Source organism: Lampetra planeri, chromosome 20, assembly GCF_965212315.1.
Source record: "Lampetra planeri chromosome 20, kcLamPlan1.2.h2, whole genome shotgun sequence".
Classification (NCBI taxonomy): domain Eukaryota; kingdom Metazoa; phylum Chordata; class Hyperoartia; order Petromyzontiformes; family Petromyzontidae; genus Lampetra; species Lampetra planeri.
In genome coordinates this window covers 3182660-3205965 of record NC_136126.1, presented here as the reverse complement: position 1 = coordinate 3205965, position 23306 = coordinate 3182660, and the positions used below count along the sequence as shown (strand labels likewise).

General features: G+C 42.0%; 1 protein-coding gene across 4 annotated transcripts in view; it reads right to left on the bottom strand.

Moving 5' to 3' along the window:
- Positions 1-22388, bottom strand: part of PTPRC (protein tyrosine phosphatase receptor type C) — a 35188-nt gene extending 12800 nt beyond the window's left edge. For 2 of the 4 annotated variants that reach the window (XR_013586458.1, XM_078603264.1), the window contains exons 1-20: positions 22016-22387; positions 20600-20686; positions 18685-18735; positions 14460-14537; positions 13205-13267; positions 12957-13013; positions 12428-12484; positions 12180-12239; positions 11068-11202; positions 9526-9663; positions 7543-7681; positions 5914-5963; positions 4244-4359; positions 3308-3398; positions 2990-3057; positions 2832-2868; positions 2594-2691; positions 1813-1938; positions 849-1009; positions 15-150 (exon numbers count right to left, since the gene is read on the bottom strand). Coding sequence is in view for 3 of the 4 variants with exons in the window: in XM_078603264.1 (XP_078459390.1) it covers positions 15-150; positions 849-1009; positions 1813-1938; positions 2594-2691; positions 2832-2868; positions 2990-3057; positions 3308-3398; positions 4244-4359; positions 5914-5963; positions 7543-7681; positions 9526-9663; positions 11068-11202; positions 12180-12239; positions 12428-12484; positions 12957-13013; positions 13205-13267; positions 14460-14537; positions 18685-18735; positions 20600-20686; positions 22016-22085 (1818 nt within the window). In the remaining variant the exon portion in view is untranslated. Of the gene's footprint in view, positions 1-14; positions 151-848; positions 1010-1812; positions 1939-2593; positions 2692-2831; positions 2869-2989; positions 3058-3307; positions 3399-4243; positions 4360-5913; positions 5964-7542; positions 7682-9525; positions 9664-11067; positions 11203-12179; positions 12240-12427; positions 12485-12956; positions 13014-13204; positions 13268-14459; positions 14538-18684; positions 18736-20599; positions 20687-22015 lie in introns of all 4 variants that reach the window. The other 2 variants (XM_078603265.1, XM_078603266.1) reach the window with 2 other exon arrangements.
- Between the last annotated feature and the right edge of the window lie 918 nt (positions 22389-23306).

The following is a 23306-nucleotide window of genomic DNA, read 5'->3' as shown; positions in this document are numbered from 1 at the left end:
ATGACAAATCGCACCTCCACTTGCACCATGAGTGGTCTCTGGTGCCGAAGACGAAAGACGCATCCATACACGTCCACGTGGCCTTCATTCTCCAGCTGTCTCACCAAGCAGTCGAGACCAATGTAGGTTCCAGATCGCCCTACTCCAGCACTATGAATTGGTAGACAAAATAATGATCGGCCATTTAGATAAAACATTCTATATAAACCATACAGACTAACCGGTACTGATTGCCTGACAATGATTCAATTGGGATTACGCATAGCAACGTGCCCCCCCCACCCCAACTGCAAACACTTGGCAGGACACTCCTGCAAATGGGTCTTGAGACTCAATAAGGCTTTCCTGGGGAAGACACGTGCAATTATTATTATTATTGCACGTGTTAATGATTATCATAATAAAGAATAATAATTATTATAATATTTATAATAATTATTGTCATTATTATATAATTAGCCGTTGATAGACTTTATAAACTAATTACGTTAGTGATTCATGTGGGAGTGAAATGAATGTTCAACTTTTCTATGCACGACTTTATTTTAAAAAAAAGCGCGACAACTTAAATGTTTTTAATTTGCACCAAAACTTCTAAATGATAAACAAATATACATATAAAATATATATTTTCAAATTTTATGTATGAAGTGCTTTAAAATGTTACGAGCAATATTTTTCATGTAAATGAAGTAATAAAATCCCAACGTGTTCCAAACACAGTTTCACTAAAGCCTTGGGGCTTTCCGTTAAGCCGACGATGACATTTTACTTCTTTTTTAATCAAAAGAAACAAAAAAAACTTTCAAATATCGCCCGTCTCGATTTTTTCTTTTTAGCGTCTCAACCTGCAGTGGACGACGACGGCTGTGCAGCCGGCTCCGTTGAACGAGTTGACGCGTCGCCGCAGTTTGAGCAGCAGGTTGGGATCTTCGGGGACACCGTGGTCGGGCCAACTCACCAACTGCACGTGGGTCACCCAGTGAGCTCCAAACCCTTTGTGTTTGCTCTGGGGACAACGGCGAAGAGGTCACGGTTAAGGCGCAGCCCTGCAATTGCTTGCTGGAACCGCTGCTGGAGGAAAGGGGGGGATGGCGGGGGCCTGGGGATGGCTTCACTTGGCGTGAACTCTGCAGAGAGGCCCTCATTGACGGCGGTACCTTGGCCTGCTCTTCTACACCGACCAGATGACTTGGATAGTGGTGGGCGTTCACAACACTTTAGCCCACCACACCTGACCTGCCAATTGACTAACTAGATGTATGCGCCCATTTATGCTGCTGGGTGGACAGAGGCGGGAGGATTTCAGAAACTTTGCTTATCGTTTCAACTGCCGCGCCAGGCGATCGTATCGAACCGGTAACCTCTGGATTGCAAGTCCAACCTGCTGACCGTTACGCCCCAGCAGCATCCCTGAGGAATGGCATTCAAGTGTTCCGTTGACATTACAAAGCATCACACTTTGGTAAGTAAATTGGATAACACTCTGTGCATTGTCATGCACAGCAGTTACGTAGTCGGCTCGTCATGACCCTAGCCAACGCGTCGCCCAGCCAATTTGTCACGTGCCAAAATGTGTCTTGACTCCATTTTTTATTTTATTATTTTGCTCCATATATAAGGTGAAATAAATCAACCGAGGTTTTCTAGAATGAATGAAATGTCAGGTGCGGCCATTAAAGTGAACTGCATGATCCGCGGCAATACATCTTTATCTCCATCGCTGCAGTAGTCAGTGCATTCCATTAGTTTATGTGTGCATGCGTGCACGCGCGCGCGCGCCGTGTGTGTGTGTATAAATACAAATCATACGTGGGATATGGAGAGTGTGCGAATGACGATGTCTGCGTAGGGCTTCTCATCCACGATCGTCACAGTCACGTCTCCGTACGCCCTTTTGTCTTCGTCAGGATGTGGCCAATACTGGAAGCATTTCACCTGCAAATAATACGAATGGCATAATGACTGAGACGTGTGAAGGTATGATAGGCAAACGCATCGCAGATTTTACATGAAGTAATACACCGCGTACGGGTGACAATTACGTGCAAATATGAGGGTAGAAGTGTGGTGGAATAGTGTGGCTATGAATAAGCACGTGTGTGTTCGGTATGTGGAGAGCGGTAGTCTGAACGATTAGCGCGCTGAACTTTGAATCCGGCGACCCAAGTTCGACTCCCGCTCACGGCCAACACCAGTGACGATTATCTAAACCGGTTATGGCCCTCGCCTAGGTCGACTCAGCCCAAAATATGTACCGTACTTGATGCAGCGTGCAGTGTGTAAACATCAGCACTGGGGAGACAAAGGCAGCCGGGTGTGAAACACATCACCCCTCAAGCGGTGTGCCGGCCTTCATAGGCGCTTGCTAAACAGCACTTGCCCAAAGAGCCTGTGTCGTCTATATGGAGAATATTTGTGTGTTGTTAGGTTTGTGCTACACTTACGCATAATGACACTAGAGAATATCGTTCTCATGGCAGTGTTACTAAGTGCTCACTTACAACAATTGCCCAAATCGTCTATAAGACTGAACGTGAGATGTATTGTCTTTGCGTGCGTGCGTGCGTGCCTGCGTTGTTTTTAGCCATACCTTTCCCATTTCCTCGCATTTTGTTACCATGACTATCACGGAACTTTTTTTCTCCCAAATCATCTGCCAGAAGTCACCCGCGGTGTTCTCCAGGGGACCTGAAATCCGCACCACAAAGCGAGCAAACGTTATAACAATCATTTGTTAGCACTGAAGCCGCGCCAATGAACCGTGACAAACATGTGCCTTTGAGTGCGTGTTCACGTGTCGGCTTCGGCGATAATAAACTGTCTCCCACCTTGCGCAGCGATGTATCTGATGGACGACTTGTAGCCCTACACACAGAACGAAATTCAAAGAGCGTGAGTTAGTCGGCAATCGACAAGAGGCCGCCTCTCCTTCCACGAATATCGCGACCCTCGTTTTGTCAGCTCTCAGGCGTGCGACCGCACTCACGTCAACGTAGCTTGCGTTAATGTAGTCGCTTTCTCCTTCACCGCTCAGCTTCACTCGATTGTGATCATCTAAGACAATTGATGGCGAGTAAGCGATTAGTCGGTCGGTTATTGTCAAGCCAGCCTGGCGAATGTCCGAGTTAAATATTACGTTTTTTTTTTTTTACGTCTCCATGGCTGTTAACGTATCGAAGCGTTTCATTGCATCCCACAAACGGCAATATTTAATTTCATAGGGTGCATATGTAATAAGACATTTTCTGTGATACTTGATGAATTTCGTTTATTTAAAGCACACTGGTGTGGGTGCGTATCTCACACGGGAGGATATCTGAGTAACGGTTCTTCTTGGTGTTGTATTCCTGCGTTGCCTCTTGCTGGGAGTACTTATTAATCTTTCGTGGGAAATTCTGCGAATACAAACATCATATAATCATTTTGCTTCCTCAAACCGTTGTCTTAACTACAACAGTGAATAATCGACATTGCAGAAATTGCACAACATTCGGCCAGGGACCGCAAACTTTTCATGGTTTCCGAACAATATATTTTTTGGGGGTGGACGTCAGGGGGGGAGTATTTACTTTATCTGAATACTGTATGTGAGAGAAACAAATATATAACTGCTTGTGACTCCTTAGAAACCACACGGGCAGCAGTGTAGCAGAGTGATAACATTGTGCCTCAGCAAAAAGGACCTGGGTTCGATTCCCGACTCAGGTGCCTTTCTGAGTGGGGTTTGTACGTTCTCCCCCTGCTTTGCATGGGTTTCCTCCAGGTTCTCCGATTTCCTCTCCGAGCAAATATATATTCGCAATGTAACTGGTATCAGTGCTTTGACATACTTCAATGTGAAAGGCGCTTTATAAAATATAGGTCATTATCATTGTATGTATGTTGAACTTCTTTCACACAGTACATAACCAACCGTGATAATTGGAGGTGCGAGGAAAGGGCAGCATTCTAAATACAAAACGCAGTTCTAAATACGTGAGTTTCCAATCTAGATTTAAAAGTGCACAGCTCAATGCTCAATCATTACTGGCAAATGACACAATTTGGATTAAGCATCCCAGCATCGCACCCCTACAACAAAAACGTCGCAGAACCCTCCCGGGGCTCAGTGAGGCTTTCCTCGGTAAGCAGGTGTCATACAAGAAAGTACCATTTTGGGTTTAATATTTAAAAAAATTATAATAAACATTATAATAACAATAAAACGCCATCCCGAATGGTGTCAGGTGTTTGGTCTCACGCTGAACTCTTCCTGAAACAGCTTGGAGCCCGACGCGGTTTTGGTCTGTACAGTTTGGCGTAACACTTTTGCGGGGATTGGAGCCGATTCCTTGACGATAGTTTCCTTCTGAAACCCTGCAATCACAAGTGTTCAGCCTTTGTCACCAAAATGTCAGCACTAATGGAATTTCTGCCATGAAAGGGATGGAGAGGTGGTGTGGTGGTTGGCGCGCTGCACTATGAACCCGGCGACCCGAGTTTGATTATAGGCCATGACTAACATCTGTGGAAAGTGATATCAGAACGAGTCCTGACCTCGTCACCCATCACCAACTCCAATGATCCGATCGAAATCTCTAATTTCGATCGGATCATTGGGATTTATTTGTAATAAATCGGCATTTTGCGACCCCCACTGCCACGGTTTAGCATTTTATTGTGCCAGGGACTCTATGAGAAGATAGGACAATAGTCTGAGCCCATAATTGGCAATAAGTAACGGCAATGCAGTTATAAGTGACTCACAGAATTGTGCGCAGTTGCATATACAGTACACGACTTCCCTGAAGGCATTCACCTTCAGCGAGCGTGATGCCAATCACACAACACGGTTCGAATTCGACCCTCGATCGATCGCTGCGCCATCGCCGCACACGCGTCGAATAAGAAGCAGGGGACAAGTCCTTACTTACTAACAACTCCGATCATTTTTGATTGCTGGAGGGGTTGCCCCCCTACCTGAAAATCCTGGCTCCGCCATTGCAAAGACTCCTGCATGACTTGCATTGTGTGGGGAAGCCTTCTTCATCATTTGCTGGATTAAGATTGGCTCGAATGACTTATTTTACTTAGAATAATGGCAGGGATAGAGCAGTCATGCAGTGGTCAGCGTGCTCGACTGTGAACACGGTGACCTGAGTTTGCCTCCCGGCCATGGGTAACATTGGTGGCGGTTCATTTCAAAACTGGTCCTGGGCCCCCTCCTTCACCAGGACTCGCTAACCAGAATTGGAACATACGGCCTGTGAAAGCATTCATCCAGAATCGCATTGACCAAGAGATCCGGACATTATTTATTGAGGCTAATTAACGTTGACAAACGATGCATGGTGCTTCTAGTCGTTTCGTAACGGCAAAAAAATAAAGACCAGGATAGTTTTGGAAAGTATTTCCCTTTGACTTTTGTACAATCTTTGACATTTACTGTGAAAATATACCAATGGATGTGTGTTTCGCCAGAACTCTTTCTCAGCAGAAAAAAATACGTGTTGAATATAAAGGATAATAATGTCGGTTACAAAGTAACATAGGTGGGACAAAGTCATTGTTATGCAAGTCCAAGTCGAGTCGCAAGTCATCAAATTCATGACTCGAGTCTTGACTCGAGTCCAAGTCACATGACTCGAGTCCACATCTCATAGGTGGGACAAAGTCATTGTTATGCAAGTCCAAGTCGAGTCGCAAGTCATCAAATTCATGACTCGAGTCTGACTCGAGTCCAAGTCACATGACTCGAGTCCGCACCTCTGCAAAGTAATGTTATGTTTGCAAATTTGGTGTGCAGACGGAATTTGTAGATGTAACACGACGGTTATGAAATATGCAAGAAAACACCGATTCTGTCAGTGATATTTTTGTAAGCGTCAAAATATGAAACAACACAATAAACCCACTCCTCAAAGCTCTCACCGCGGATGCCTTTTGGTAGCAAGCACACCCCTTCGTCATTGTTGTATTGTCTACGGATAGCAACAAAAAATCCATACATTACGTTGGTAACAGTGGTGAGGATAAAATACACAGGCACACACAATATAAATAATAATTACACAATCGGCGTGGTTTTTATTTTAAATCTGATTAATGTATCCACGAGTGTGGATAGACATTTGATATCGAATGTTATTAATTACATTGTTCTTATAATTACACAGTATACGTGGGGAAGCAATTGTAGGCCCATTTTTTGTTCTCTCTCTCACAACATCGGGGCTCGTAATTGGAACCTGTGATTAATTTAGTTGCAGTAAAAAAAATGTTCACCTGGGAATCAGGACATAGCAAAGTTACACAATAGAGCCCTCGTGTTGTTGTTGTTGTCGTTGTTGTTGTTCACGTCGATCCTGACTCTGCAGTGGAGGGGTAATCCTCCGAGAAAACATTTCCATTGTGGCTGCCCGATTAGCAAAACCGCCCCTGCGTAAGATGACTTAGTGGAGTGTGGGCAAGAGTTGCCGTGATATGACGATGCCATGATAAACAGTTTATACGGTCCACGATAGCCGCGTCGTCCGTTTCGCAAAAATATCGTCACACTGTGATCATTGTTGTCTGTTCAATGATTTTCATATGCTGACACAAAATAGTAAAGGAATAACAATAAAATTTGATTTAAAGCTTTCGTGACTGCAGGGATTCACATTTCTGGTTCTATCGGTAAAATCACGTAGAATGAAAACAATAAAATAATAAAAATAATAAAATAATAAAAATATAAAAACATTTATTTTCATTATTTTATTGTTTCCCTTCTACGTGCCTTTTCCGAAAGAACCAAGAATATGAATACGGAAATAAGTTAAGTTTAGAACAATAATTATTAAAGTAAAAAAATATCGAGATATTTGGACAATGCTTTGCGGAGTACAATACGATAAGTGCTATGTCGACAATATGGCATCGTTCACTGACAGCATGTGGATTGTAAGCGATAGACATTGTAAAATTGCAATAACTTGTGGCAGGCTTATGTTGAGTGAAGTAAGTTTGGATAGCTGTTACTTGGAAGTACGACAGAGTGATATTTATAGTTCTGCTTGATACATTTTTTCCTTTAATAATTAATTTCCTGCTGACAGTAGTACGCCGACGTACAAAAGGTAAAAACAAATCGAAATACACTTTCAAAGTTGCATGTATGTTGAACTTCTTTCGCACCATACGTATCCAACTGTGCTAATCGGAGATGCGGGGGAAGGACAACGTTGTACATACAACAAGCAGTTATAAAGAAACAAGTTTCCAATCTACGTTTAAAAGTGCATCGCTCCGGTAGCTTCCTAATATTGGAAGGACGAGCGTTCTAGAAGGCCGCAGAAGCGCATCTGATGCGGCGACCGTCTTTGTTCGATGGCCATCCAAAATCCACTGCGAGAATGACCGGAGTTCGTGTGATGGTTCATCCTTCTTTACGTGCTCAGCAAGGTATCGTGGTTAATTTGTGGAAAGCGCTCTGCGTAATGAGTGAAAGAGAATAAGTCGAGCTGAAGTGATGGTCATATCATGCTGCCCGGGGTTGCATTTGTGCGCCGTACTCACCTCTCAAGTTTTCTGATTTTCAGGTAGAATTTCCGTAGAAAAATCAGGCAGACTACGACTATGACCAACAACAACACAATCGTGACGATCTGTCCGCTGCTTAACCCAGGATGAGGTTGATGAGAGTCTGAAATGAAACCTATGAAATAATGAATACACGTTTGATCCGACGCAACACGATGTAGGAAGTACAACACATGGCTACTATATATCATACTGCACTTGACGGTTATTCATTACATTGTGACGTTTTTAATATTCATCTTAAATTATAAATTCTACATCTTTAATGTACAGCAACTGTTGATTTATATTTCGATTTAAACCTTTCGTGACTGCAGGGATTCATCTTCTTTGTTCTTTCGGTAAAGTCACGTAGAAGGGAAATAAAATAATGATAAAAATAAAACATAATAAAATCTCGCGATGTTTCGGCCACAACGCAAGCAGCCGTCCTCTGCTTGCGTTGTGGCCGAAACGTCGTGAGAATTATTTTATTATGTTTTTTATTTATTTATTTTTTATTTCCCTTCTACGTGACTTTACCGAAAGAACCAAGAAGATGTTGATTTATACTTTTCCCGCTCATTCATTTGTGTGCCACCGAAGGGTGTAGGTGCAGCCCTGCAACTGCTTTGCTCACGCCATTGCTGGCATGAGGGCCTCCACTTATAGGGAGATCAGCATCCTCCTCCATGGTGGCCAGGCATTTTGGAGGAGGTGGTAGTGCCCATACTTTACCCCACCAATCAGACGACCTGCCGTCTGATTGACTAAATGCGAGCTCGTGTATCCTTGAACGTACTGCCGAAGTGAGACAAGAGCCGGTGGGTGTATTAAAAAATAATATAGATATAAACTTGCACCATTGTTGCAACTGCCACGCTACGAGATCGAATTGAACCGACGACTTCTGGATCGCAAGTTCAGTGCGCTGCCCATTACACCACTACGGCAGGAATCTGCCACTTAAATTGCGGAACTTGTTTTAGATCTTAAGCCCCCTGTCTGATGGCAGTAGCACACCGAGACATCCTCGTTAGTTTTCGGAATTTTGACTCTTTAGCGCATTAAATTCTCCCCGACCACGTTGTGCAATAATTTCCAGGAGCCGATGACTCAGAACGCAGTGGAAACACCCAGGCCCACAGAGATCCCGCAACTCGATGAGGCATTTGACAAAATACGCTCCGTTGCAAATATTCTTACACACAACAACTTATTGTGTGTGATAAAAGTGTAAAGTTTATGCGATGGTCCGAAATTAAATATTGCGGTGACGCGGCTCAGCAGTAGCCGCGGTCGCTGCTTGTTTAGTTTTTTTTGCTGAGGTTCACGGTAAGGAAACCAGTAGCTAGTAATTTTGCTGTGACGGTGCCACCTGAAGACGGAAGCTTGTGTTGCCTCCGAAACGTCGTGATTAGATTTATTTTTATTTTATTTTTTACCTACGTGACTTTACCCAAAAAAAACCAAAGAGTATCTTAGAACCGTGCTCAAGTCAAGAAACGTATTTCTTTTACGCCATCGCGAGTGCTGTTTGTTACTGACCTTTGGGCCTGTGCTCAGCTACAATATATTTTGTTTTATTTTCAAGGTTGTAAATAGAAAAAAAATACATTTGGAGGCAATAGTTGTTTAATGCAAAAGATACGCACTATTGTTCCTCACATTTCCTTTTAAAAATACAGGCAAAAAGTTTATATCCCTCGAATATAGCGGTCATTGTAAGCAAGTTTTGTTGCATGGTCTTATTTCAGCTTGAAGATTTATTTATCAGGATGACACGGCACCCAATGTATTATAATATGTTCTTATACATGCTCCACGTCAGAATTCATAGTTGTATTCAGCTGGACTTGCTACATTTTAGCAGTGCAGTACTGTCCGACTCTGAATTGGTAACGTCCTTTTTCCAATACAGCAAAACATGCATTATTCAATGGTTCAACGAAAATCCCGTATGCCAACATGTATACTTACCGGGTATATTTCTTGTCACAAGAATAGTGAGGTTAGGGCGGTTGCTAGAATTCAAGGTACATATGTAGTTGATGTCATTTCGTACATTCTGAAAGAGGATAATGTGTTTTGTAGTCTTGGTAAAGGACTGGGGTTGGCCTAAAATAACACAAAGAACACAGAAAGAAAAATCAGGTACACTTCATATGAAACATGCAATTGATGGTCATATATCGCAATGATCTCTGATAATTGAACAACAAATATTCAATAACTTAATTTAAAAAATAAGCCGCGTATAGTTGTGACAGCAGGAACCAAAAATACGCGACAATAATTTAGTATCACAGAAGTCAGCACCGTGCTGGACCTACAGGTCAAATGAAAGCAAAGCAATCGCCATATGAACCAAACATTATAATGATTAATAATGTGCAACCCTATGTCAATCCACTGCTGGATGAGGGCCTCTCTACCGGGACTGCTTCAACCATACTTCACCACGCTGGTCAGTGCTGGTTTGTGGAGGGGAGCGGTGACATAAAGGTTCGCGTGCTGCGCATCGAACCCGGCCACCTGATTTCGATTCCCGCTCACGGCCAACACCAGGTGAAAATTACGTCAAACCAGTCTGGGCCTACCCTAGGTCGATTCAGCCTCAATTGAATACATGGTGCGATGTGTAAACATCGCCACTCGGAAGACAAAGGCAGCCGGACGTGGTGCTGGCCACCCACCCCCACGTGTGCCGTGTCGGCCTTTGTATATTTTCGCGAACAGCACTTGTCCCAACAGTATTTCAAGGCTATACGGGGGATCTTTGTCTTTGTGGAGGGTAAGGCTGACCTTGGACCAGTTCAGATGACACGAATGATAGCCCTGCCCGATAACAGACTTAATCAACAAGTTATTAACCCATATGGAATAAAAGTACATTTTTAATATATATTTTTTACAATTTAAGCACGTTCTAAACATGCGCAATATATGTATATACAGTATTTGTTATATTGTTTTCTAAATGTGTAATAAATTCAGAAAAACCCATTTAAAATACTGTACATTGAAAATCCACGCTAGGTTTACCAGCTATTTTAAATAGATGTTACATTTATTATTAACACACTATACAAATTATTGTAGAACTTTATTATATTGCAAATGTATGAGCTATACAACTATGATATGAAATATAGGAACCATTTATGTTATGATGTTTCAATTATACATTTCTGAAAATGTATTTTTGTTCCGGATTGGAAACGACCTGCAAGTCCGGTCTAAGCAATTTAGCACTTTCAGACACTCAATCAATATATCGTCAATTATAACATTGTACAGATCTGTGTCAATCTACTGCCGGATGAAGACCTTCCAATGCTGTGTCAGTCACGGGGGATTGTTTGACCATACTTCACCACGCTGGTGCTGGGCATGGGGGAATGGGCCCGGATCAGATATTACCTGTTCAATATTCAAGTCAACTCGTTGGGTTCACGGTTCAGTGCGTTGATCACTGCGCCCGCAGATTGTATATTTCCTCAAAATAATTCGTTCACATACCTAAGGATGTCGTATTTGCCGCACAGTGCACCTTGTACCCATGGCACGTGTTACGTGGCTTTTCTTCCCAGCGGCACAAGAGGAGAGCATTGGCACCGTCGGTGAAGCTCTGACATATAAAATCCGTAGGTTGCTCTGTATAAGAAAAATTCGTAATTTTTAAATATATATGGATAAAAAGCGTAAACACATATTTTCCTTGTGACCTGGAAGTGTTTAAACAGCTGAATCGGCTTTGACTGATAGGTTGAACCATGCTTTACTGAGAGTGTAAACTAGTATGGTGTTATCAAATTTTAAAATACTCACTATTGTGAATTATTTTATAGACTCACATCTACTGTGTGATCAAAACAGTTTTAAGTTAAGATGTGAAATCCACAGCAATTATTACACACCTGATGATGATTGCTTGTGTTGCAGTCGAAACGTCGTGAGAATTTTATTGTTTTATATTTTTATTATTCTATTATTTCCCTTCTACGTGACTTTGCTGAAAGAACCAATAATATAAAGTCAAGCTAATTAATAATTCAGCCACAAATATCGTTTTCACAATATGTTATGAAGTAGACACCAAAGTCAACGTGACAATGAATCACATTCTTAACATTTTCCGAAACAAAATATTAACCTGTTCATAATTACTGTAATATGGTGTGATTGGTTTATAATTATGTGTATGAATATTGGCACTTAATTATAATCTAACGTTATGTTATTATGGCATCGAGTAATGTACTGTATATATATCATGGATTATTTTGTACAGAATGGATAGTGTGTTTAAATACTGTTATGTTGAGGGTGTTGCAAGAACACAATACATAGACAATGATTTACATGGATATACATATTCAAATATTTATTTATACTGAGAGAAAAAGTTTTTTGTTAGTTTTTTTAATCTATAAATTCTCAGTTATTATCAAAAGAATGCACTTCTTAGTGCACTGTGTTATTTAATCTTCTGTATCCCAGCTGGCATTCGTGTGCGTTCATTCACTATTGCGGCACGCTCGAGTCTCGTAACATACTTCTCAGATACATTTCCTTTTCTTTAAGCAATTGTTGAACTTTCGAGTTTGGAAAACGGAATTCAAGAGAAATACCGCAAACAGATGAGGTGGGTCCTGTGCTCGGTCCGGACGTTGTGGATCCAGGAGTAGAACCTGGCACACGTAGCAAGGTTTATATACGCGTGTACGCCCGGCTTCACATGCACGCATACTCGGACAACTGTAACAAGCGAAACATTTAAAGGAGCAAGCGTGAACGCATTTTACAATGGTTCAAATACTTCGTCGTGAGTTTCGTTTCATTTTTATTTTTGTGCGGAAAACGCAGCGAAGAGAAATACCGTTGTGTGAAGATGAGGTCGGTCCTGAGGTCTGGTCGTTCGGTGCGATTGTAGAACCTGCAGGTGCGTGGCAGAGCCTTAAGTATAATTTGCGTGTTGTTCTGCAAGCGTTGACCGAGACGTCTTTAATAAAGGGTTTTTTTTTGATCGTGTAAATATAAACGTGTCGTTAAACCCTCCACCACCCGACACAGCCAATTCGTAAGGTTTGCCACGTAAACAAAACGTGCCAATTAGTTGCTACTTCAGCAAACCGGTGTGGTTGAGGGTAAACCCACACAACATTTACAATTCGAGTACGACACATTTGTATTTACGCGATCTAACCCCCCCAAAAAAACCCTTTATTTTGATAGGTTTTGTCGCGAAAGCCTACGTGTTAAAACCGAGACGTCTTTTTCACAGGCAAAACGTTTGAATGCGCAACCATAACGTTAACAATGTTCGACACTTATAACCGTCCGATTTATTTATTTTTGCTTAATTTTTTTTTGTTTAGTGAGTTTGAAAATGACACCAAGGGAAATACCTGCGGGTGAAGAAAGCATGGATCCTGTGGTCTGGTTGTTCGTCGAAGCTGTAGAATCTGCGCGCGGGGCATAGCGTTGAGAATCATTCATGCGCCGTTCGGCACACATTCATTGACATTTCTCACGAGCCAAACGTTCCAATGTGCAACTATGAAATTAACAATGTTCATCATTTATAACCATTCGTTTTATTTTGTTTCGGTCACTTTAGTTTAGTGAGTTTGAAAATAACATCAATAGAAAGTACCTGTCGGTGAGAATGTGCTGGTTATCGTGGTCAGATTGTTCGTTGTGGCTGTAGAAACAGCACCTGATGAGAGGAGTCGAAATGTATACACTTTAGGTGGTGGCCGACGAAACCATCATTCAATAAGCAATTCAAGTACGCGTAACGTAGAGTGTGATCCAATCGCAGACACCCCACTGATCCACTCATGACGAGATGACCCTTTTTCGCATCAACGGTTCATTAAATATTGTAAAAGGGATGCCTCTACATCTTGCAGAGGTATGCAGGTCACGTTTTGTTTCATTACTAAGTGCCTAGAGATTGGTGAGAGACATGTAAGGGGCTGTCAAACAAAACACATTCTCTCTATAAAGTCTCAGTAATGTATTTGTTATGAGTGTGGTATCTATACATGGATCTAGCTGTGTGTACATTGTAAACAAGTAACGCGTATCTGTGCTGCTCAGCGTGACGTTCACCTGCAAATGGCGATGGCGCTGTCGCCAAATAAACACCGCTGATCAAGGCAAGGTGAAACCACCTTGACTTGCAACCACATCTTTAATTCATGGCCCAAGAGCCCTTATCTTGTACGGATTGCGATGTCGCAAAAGTGAAGCGGAGGAGTGAGTGTGCGGTGAGGTGGACGAAGCTTTGAGCCGTGTGGGTTCGAACTTGGGCGTCGATCTTAAGTAAGAATATGCACACGCACCTCTGTGTGTATATTTTACATGGAGATTGAGTGGCTGCAGAGGCATTAGAATTGGCCATCATTATCGGTGCGTGGGTAATTTCTGCAACCCGACCGTGACGAGAGCACGCGTATTATCATCGAGCTCAAATTTATTGTTTAAAAAAAGGAACTACTTCTACCGTGAAGCGACGTAGATAGAAAAATTATTTTAAAAAATATCACGACGTTTCGATCGCCACAAGAGCAATCATCTTCAGGTGAGAAGACGATTGCTTGTGTTGCGATCGAAACGTCGTGATATTTTTATTTATTCTTTTTCTATCTACGTGGCTTTACCGAAAAACCCATAGAATATGTATTCCTGCCGTTACCAAAGCTTTAAGTCAAGATTTGTACCGTGAAGTTTACAGCAAAGGTAGGTGTAAACATCAATTTTTGTTTGGTTTCCAATTGATGAATCCAAAGGGTTACATGTGACATCACAGCCACTTATATGGCGTAACTTTCACGCTTTTTCCACCAAAAGTGGCATCACGTTTCTTCAAAATGACGGTGCTTCACGCAGCTTTGACAGCTTACTCATTGGCGATTGGGTACTTGCGGATGACGACTTGGGACTTGCACTCGGCGTGGTGCTCGCTTGCGTTTGTGTTGTCGCTACGGCGGCGGAAAGGGGAGTGCAACAAACAGCATCGCCCGACAAAAGTGACCCTTGTTAATGATCACCGACTGCCGCCAAATAGCCAGACTAGTTTAGTCGTGGCGAATGGCCAAAGATTCATAGGCACAACTAACGCGCGCGCGCATGTGTGTGTGCGTGTGACGCAGACTGCAATACGCATTGCAAATGGGTGTCTGTGGAGGTGCAAAGGACTTGGTTTTGCAAATGAAGGAGTGGATTCAAGTATATTGTCCTGTGGAAGAACATGTGTCAGTGCATGCATTGGCAAATTGTTCTTGACACCAGATATTTTCGTGAAAATGTAAAATTACATTACAATTTTTTTACTAATTGCCACCAACGCAGCGCGTATCTCCATTGGCCTGAACCAGTGACTGAACTTCCACATTTCTACATCAGGAACCATGACAGACAGTATCTTACTTTTTAGCACTGTGCAAATGTTAGTCAAAGTTAGGCATCGTCTATAACAAATAATGACGCCCTCATAGTTAACAATATAAATAATATAATATTATCTCAGCATATGTAATTCTAATAATGTTAAGTTACAGCCCTTTATTAAGCCACGATGAGGGATGTATGCCCGTATGTCACCAAGCTATTCAGTGCAAGTTGATTGAAGGGGGAACCAACACTGGCTCAGATATCGCTCAACACTGATGTTAGCCGTGGCCAGAAATCAAACTCAGGTCACTGGGCTCATGGAGCAGTGCACACACAGCGCTGTTCCACCATTGCGCTCGAGTTTATATATGTGACTATATTGAGTTTTATATTAGTTTACATGCTGAACATTTTGACAACTTGTGCAGTCGTAAATAAATGTATTTTATTTACCAATGGCATGTCATACTTAAGCCTAATTTGTAAAAAAAAGTGCGTGTAAAAAAAACGCTAAAATAATTCAATTATTAAAATAATTGCATCATTTAAGCAACTTCCAAAACAATGTGCCTGTACACAATTGTACCGGTGATGTCTAAAATTAAAATGATTGCACATAGGCCAATTTTTATAATTTTTCTATCTACGTGTCTTTACCGAAAGACCCATAGAATATGTATTCCTGCCGTCACCAAAGCTTTAAGTCAAGGTTTGTGCCGTGAAGTTTACAACAAAGATAGGTGTCAACATCCCAAAGTATAACATCACTTAAGCGAAACCAGCCACTGTCGAGCATTTCTGCGAAATTTGTCGTGCAATTGAGAGCCATTGAGATGCACAGGACACGTACGAATGTGCAGTGTTTCTAACGCAATGTGTGTATGCCAAAAACAGCACGTGAAGTATTTAGGTATATTCTGTACAAATGCCGTATTTGTAATGCTAAACCTTTAATTCATTGTACTAAACTACAACGTAATATTTTTTCCCATAAATATGCTAAATGCCTCTTGATATGCATATTCTTTTGTCAAGGCGCTCTTTTCCCCCTTCCAACCCAGCTTATATATATGCTCCAAGCACGTGTGCTGTTTCATTCAAACGCTGTCGCTTCGACAGACCTGGTTTTCACCTGAGGACGGCTGCTTGCGTTGTGGCCGAAACGTCGTGAGAATTGTTTTATTATATTTTTTTATTATTTTATTACTTCCCTTCTACGTGACTTTACCGAAAGAACCAAGAAGATACAACATAACAACTCCATTAATCAGTGTTTATATATATGGGAGAAATCCGGAGTACCCACGCATGCAAGGTGGTGTTGGGGGGAGGGGGGGTAACACTAAATTCCCATACAGATGGATTACAGATGGAAATTTACCCACTTGCTCTACTGCCATCATGCGCTGGCACAGCCAGGAGATGGGACCTCGACGCACATGGAGTAGGGAACCGCCAACAGGTCGAAATTCGGGCGTGTGACAGCAGACGCCTGGCTAACATTACACATGTACGTGCTTGATGCAGTATATATGTATATGTGGTTATAAAATAAAAGGTCACCGTTCCATTCCCTTTCCTGTTCAAAGCTGCCTACTGAAGCAGGTGTGCTGATAAAATGCACCTTGCGGTGCACGTGGTTTTAAACGGCATGTGAAAGGATGTGCTTTTGAAACTGGTGTTTCCTACTTTGTGTATGTTTCAAAACTCCATACACCATCTTTAATATGTCAACGCAAAGCTCTAAACTCACGTTTATAATTCGGTTAACTTGTGTTTGATGGTGTAGGTTTAATGTAAATGCGTTTAATCATAACCCTCCACCACGTGACAGAGCCAATCAAATTAAGTGATCACGCGGGCAAATATGCGAAATTTCATCGTTCTTTTTTAAGCCAAATTGGAGGAATGTTGAAATAACAAGGACAATTACACCATCTAACCAAAAATAAGCAAACTATCAATCATAACATTGGTCATGAAAGCCTACGTATGCAATTAACTCTAAACTATAATGTACGCAACCTTTACACTTTGAATAAAAATTTGTCCGCACACGTAAAACATATGAAATAAATATTCCTACTTTAGGAACCATATGATTACCAAACCTGACAAGTGAGAAGGGGCAAACGGGGTACAACGCTCCGTTGGGAGATCGTAAATTGCAAGCAAATATTAATTGCCTCGTTGAGTGAATTTTAAATGACTCACATCTAATGTGATGCATATTAGTAAAGTATGAAAATGGTGGCAAATAAGCAAACAAAACCTGAGAAATCGAAAACGTCGCGGTTCATATTTCAGCCACCGATTGAATTCATGAACAATATTTTGATCTAGTGTCCACATATAAATATACATGTAAAATAAAAATAAAATTGGCAACTTCCTTAGTAAATATTATATTGGGTACAATATGTGGCTGGGAAAAATGTCTCGCCTTTAAACAATGTTGATGGTGAGATGGCCAACATTATTATGTACTTGGGGGCTGCATATCTATCGATGGGCCTGTGTCCTAAAGTGCATGTATATATCCTGGTGTGTACTCTTGTTGATGCGATGTACTTAATTAACATATATATCATCGTACTCTTAGGTTTTTTCGGTAAAGTCACGTAGGTAAAATAAATAATACAATAAACATAATAGAAATAATAATAGAAATACAATTATATATCACGACGTTGATTGATACAGTGAATTTAGCTGTGACGGTCCCACCTGATGACGGAGACTTGTGTTGCCTCCAAAACGTCGTGATTTATAATTTTATTTATATTATTATTTCTATTATTTTTATTTTACTTTTTTATTTTTACCTACGTGACTTTACCGAAAAAACCTAAGAGTATGAATCCTTGCAGTCACGAAAGCTTCAAATCTAGAATATATATCATCGGCCAAAATATTAAAGCTATACGTATGCAATTTGGACAATACACAGGCAGACCCCATATGCCTGCGGCCAAATCACCCTGAATGCATCTGATCTGGCCAGATTTTGAAAGCCAAATTTGACTAGATCAGATTGGTGGGCCAACCGTGCTTGCTCAGCGTTGTAGGCATAGGGCTGTGAGATGTGACCAGTAAATGGCTGTGCTGAGTGTAAACCCCCTCTGTGTGCATGGCGTTTCTCGAGGCACTCTGGTTTCCTACCACATGGCAAACTCGTGTTAACAATTTTGGTCGTACATCCTAATGATTTTTTTTCGATTTAAAGCTTTCGTGACTGCAGGGATTCATCTTCTAGGTTCTTTCGGTAAAGTCACGTAAAATGGAAATAATAAAATATTAAAAATAAAACCTAATAAAATAATTCTCACGACGTTTCGGCCACAACGCAAGCAGCCGTCCTCAGGTGGAGAACAGGTATGTCGAGAAGACAGAGAGAACAGGTCTGTCTTCTCGACAGACCTGTTCTCCACCTGAGGACGGCTGCTTGCGTTATGGCCGAAACGTCGTGAGAATTATTTTATTATGTTTTATTTTTATTATTTTATTATTTCCATTCTACGTGACTTTACCGAAAGAACCAAGAAGATGACTCCTAATGCTTTTGAACAAATAAAGTATGCATATGAAATGGACGTTGTAGGTGTGTGACTGGGCTGTCTGTTTGTCTGGGCTTGTGGGCCCTTTCGAAAGAAGACAAACCCTCAATTGGAAATACTTGTTTACAGGTATTATAGTTTAAAATGGCATTTTTATGCCGAGAGGTGTTCGCCATACGTGAAGTGTTCGCCTTCGGCAGCACTGTAGGCGTTGCAGCTACCAGTGTACCTACAAAATGAAAGCGCAATACGTGAGAACAACAGTTGTCCAGTCTTGATTTGAAGCTTTCGTGACTGCAGGAATTCATACTCGCTGGTTCTTTCGGTAAAGTCACGTAGATAGAAAAATAACAAAAGAAAACACGACGTTTCGGTCGCAACACAAGCGTCCGTCTTCAGGTGAGAAAAGTATTTGCTGTTGTGGCTTTATATAGGCACGGGAGGGGGAGAAGGGGGGGGGAGTTTTTGTCGAGTCGTGGCTGCAGGAGTTCACGGTGGAGAGGGGGGAGGGTTTGTGGCGTGCAGGGACGAGTGGGGCTGGAGAAATTAGCATGTCAATGAGCTTAAATTAGTAACCGGACACCAAGACGACACGGGTGGGTGAGTGAAAATATAGCAGTTAAAACTTGATGTGGTTAATCACATCCTTCCAATGATTGCTCAATCTGAATCCATCTTCTCGATTAAAGTTTTTGTCTGCGTTTGTATATCTGGATGGCTTCCAGCTCATTGCAATGCTAATTTCTCCAGCCCCACTCGTCCCTTGCACGCCACAAACCCTCCACCCTCTCCCCCGTGAACTCCTGCAGCCACGACTCGACAAAAACTCCCCCCTTCCCCCCCTCCCGTGCCTATATAAAGCCACAACAGCAGGTCATTCTCTCACCTGAAGACGGACGCTTGTGTTGCTACCGAAACGTCGCGTTTTCTTTTGTTATGTTTCTATCTACGTGACTTTACCGAAAGAACCAGAGAGTAACAGTAGTCCAATTGACTTTGCATCAACCCTGTAGCGTGGCCTTGTTTAACGGGGAGGGGGGGGGGGCTTTCAAAGACTTGGAATATGGGGGGGTGGGGGTGAGGAGGAGGGCACGACACTGTCAATGTTAAACTCTGATTCCAAAAACACAGGATGAGATGTTACTATCCTTTGTGCAAGCACTTCCAAGAGTTCATGAACAGTGAGCCTGGTGAAATTTGGGGAGCGCATCGTCAGTAGTGTACCTTTGGTTCCTAGGGTGTTTCGGCCTTTCACACTATACACCCTCCCCAAAGGCGGCCAGCGACAGGGTGATCAATCCTACGCTTGCGTCCCATTCCCAATTAGTCATAGGAGTTGCCTTAAACACATTGAATCAGAATCTTTATTTACACTGGAAGAATCCGATGAGCTATAAAACTCGTTTTCACAGATGTCCAGTAGGGAAAGTTACGGCAGGAGTGCAAAGTATAGGGGAGGTTAAGCAAGTCACTAAGCAATACATAAAGTATATAAGCACAAATATAAGTATAAATTCCTTCAGATTTTTTTTTACACCAAATGTAATGTTGGGAAAGGCAGGAAAACAAAAAGTCCCAGAGCACACCAAGACACGGCAGTGGAATCCCTCAATAAAATTGCGCGTGAAAATATTAACTATCGATACATGGGTAACGATATGGTTGTCTTCTATCTATCGTGCATTCTGCCACACCCCAGCATAGAACGGTCGCTATAAACGATTTACTGTGGGGATGTCTTCCCAATGTTCAGATAAAAAAAAAAAGAAATTTCGCCTGTGATACTAAACTTTGGTTGATCTAAATTTTTGTTTGGTTTCCAATTGATGAATCCGAGAGGGTTACATGTGACATCACAGCCACTGATATGGCGTAACTTCCACGCTTTTACCACAAAAAGTGGCACCACGTTTCTTCAAAATGACGGTGCTTCACGCAGCTTTGACAGGAAAATGACGTTGAGGATTAAAATGTAACGTTTAAAATTCAAAATTATCGCACGAAAATGGCAATTTTTATAAATTGTATACATTTCTCCGGAAGTTAAATGTCAAAAAAAAAGTGAAATGCAAAACTCATGCCATCCGGCTTACTCATTGACGATTGGGTACTTGCGGATGACGCCTTGGGACTTGCATTCGGCGTGGTGCTCGCTTGCGTTTGTGTTGTCGCTGCGGCGGCTGAAAGGGGAGTGCAACAAACAGCATCGCCCGACAAAAGTGATCCTTGTTAATTATCACCGACTGCCGCCAAATAGCCAGACTAGTTTAGTCGTGGCGAATGGCCAAAGATTTATAGGCACAACTAACGTGTGCGCGCATGTGCGTGTGCGTGTGACGCAGACTGCAATACGCATTGCAAATGGGTGTCTGTGGAGGTGCAAAGGAATTGGTTTTGCAAATGAAGGAGTGGATTTAAGTATATTGTCCCGTGGACGAACATGTTTCAGTGCATGCATTGGCAACTTGTTCTTGACAGCAGATATTTTCGTGAAAATGTTAAATTACATCACAATTTTTTTTACTAATTTCCAACAACGCAGCGCGTATCTCCATTGGCCTGAACCAGTGATTGAACTTCCACATTTCTACATCAGGAACCATGACAGACAGTATCTGGCTTTTTAGCACTGTGCAAATGTTAGTCTTGGTTCTCAGCTGCGGGGTACAAAGTTAGACACTTTCTATAACAAATAATGACGCACTCATAGTTAACAATATAAATAATATAATATTATCTCAGCATATGTAATTCTAATAATGTTAAGTTACAGCCCTTTATTAAGCCACGATGAGGGATGTATGCCCGTATGTCACCAAGCTATTCAGTGCAAGTTGATTGAAGGGGGAACCAACACTGGCTCAGATATCGCTCAACACTGATGTTAGCCATGGCCAGAAATCAAACTCAGGTCACTGGGCTCATGGAGCAGTGCACACACAGCGCTGTTCCACCACTACACTCGAGTTTATATATGTGACTATATTGAATGAGTTTTATATTAGTTTACATGCTGAACATTTTCCCTACTTGTGCAGTCGTAAATAAATTAGTAAAAAAAAAGTGCGTGTAAAAAAACGCTAAATTCATTAAATTATAAAAAATAATTTAATTATTTTAGGAACTTCCAATACAATGTTTCCGTACACAATTGTACCGGTGATGTCTAAAATTAAAATGAATGCACATAGGCCAATGAAATCAGTCGCTTCAGTCTCGAAATGAATGCATAATTATAACATCGTGTCAAATGCAGGTTGATAAGCAACACTTAAAATAATTATCAGTCACTTACAGATATATATAGATATAGCGCATGGTAGAGGTCAATGCCCCTCTTCACATACGTGGGGCACAAGATAGCCTGTTTGTGATTTTTCGCAAGATAAATTATCATTAAGGCACCATAACTTTGCTTGCGTATCCAACGTTGAATGTCACATTAATTTCAAAACGCGAGTCGAACGAAACGTAAAAACAAAGCAAAGCAGCCGTGGTGGAACTCTTACCGTGGCTCACAGACACCACCAGGCACATCAGCGCGCAAACAGCGATACATCTGGCGAAGGGTGGTTCCATTTCGCCTCGTCCCCTTGGCCACCAACGACACTTGGATGACGGTGTCTTGCGTCCGTACTCTATAACAATCGTACGGTGACTAAAAAAAAAACTCCTCCTTCTGGTTCCACGTGGAGCGTGCGTGTGTGTTGCGTGTGCACGCGCTGAAATGTCACCCGCTTGAGGAATTAGGAACAAAAACCAGAGGGGGGACGGTGGAGAGACGTGAAACACAGCTCCCGATAGGGCGCTGCTGAGGGGCGAGTGTTTGGGACGAGAAGTTACTCTCGCGTGCCTCTTGGAGCCGAACCCGTGACGACACCGTGCCCTCCGAGTTTTGGAGGTTCCTTATCGGGCCCGCGCACGCAATGCCCAGTGCCCGCAAACGCGAGAAGCCATCGGCCCGTGCCATCTGGACTGGCGCACGCTCTGTCTTTTTTTCGAGGGAAATGAGCGTCAGACGCAGTGCTGCCGTAAAGTGTCACGTATACGAATGAGGGACAGACATATACGAGGCGTGGAGGGATATACAAGGCCGTATTTATTGTCCGCTTATTAATTTTGTTATTTAAAATTCTCCACAACAGCGCCCGTGATTACTTCACGGGATGCTTTGACGTGGAACAATCTCTCAGACACACAAAAATATACCAGCAGTCTAAAAAAAAATTACAAGTGATAAGTTAAACACACGCACACTTGCACAACTTCTGCTATTGCTACATTTAGAGTATCCCACACTCTATACGAACTGGGAGTGTGCAGAATGTTACGAACCATGTATGTGTGTCTTGGGTCCAATGTTCATCGTATCAAGTCGTAGATAAAAAAAAATTGTATACGCGTCATAACGTGTTTGTCACGTGTACACCCCTTTGATCGGTTCAGCCTTCAACATGAGTTTTCGTGAACCAGATGTGCCAATGTGTTTGGTTGACCGTTAAGTTCCCTAAGTGTTATCAGTTAAAGGGCAGCTGCAGTCTCATGCGTATTTACGATGTTGTGTATCTTTGCGTTTTCATGGAATTGCATTGTGTTCTTGTGTGTGTGTGTGATTATGAACCACCTTTTCAAAATAACAAATTCCTAAAGCCATCTGATTATGTCATGGGATGTGGTCGGCCCGTGTAGGGCATATTTTTAACACAAAATATCCTATCTGAAAACCTCGCAACCTGTTTATCTTGATCATGAACTGAACCTAGCTTCTAGGTGAGTGAAGCTGACCACACCGCACATTCC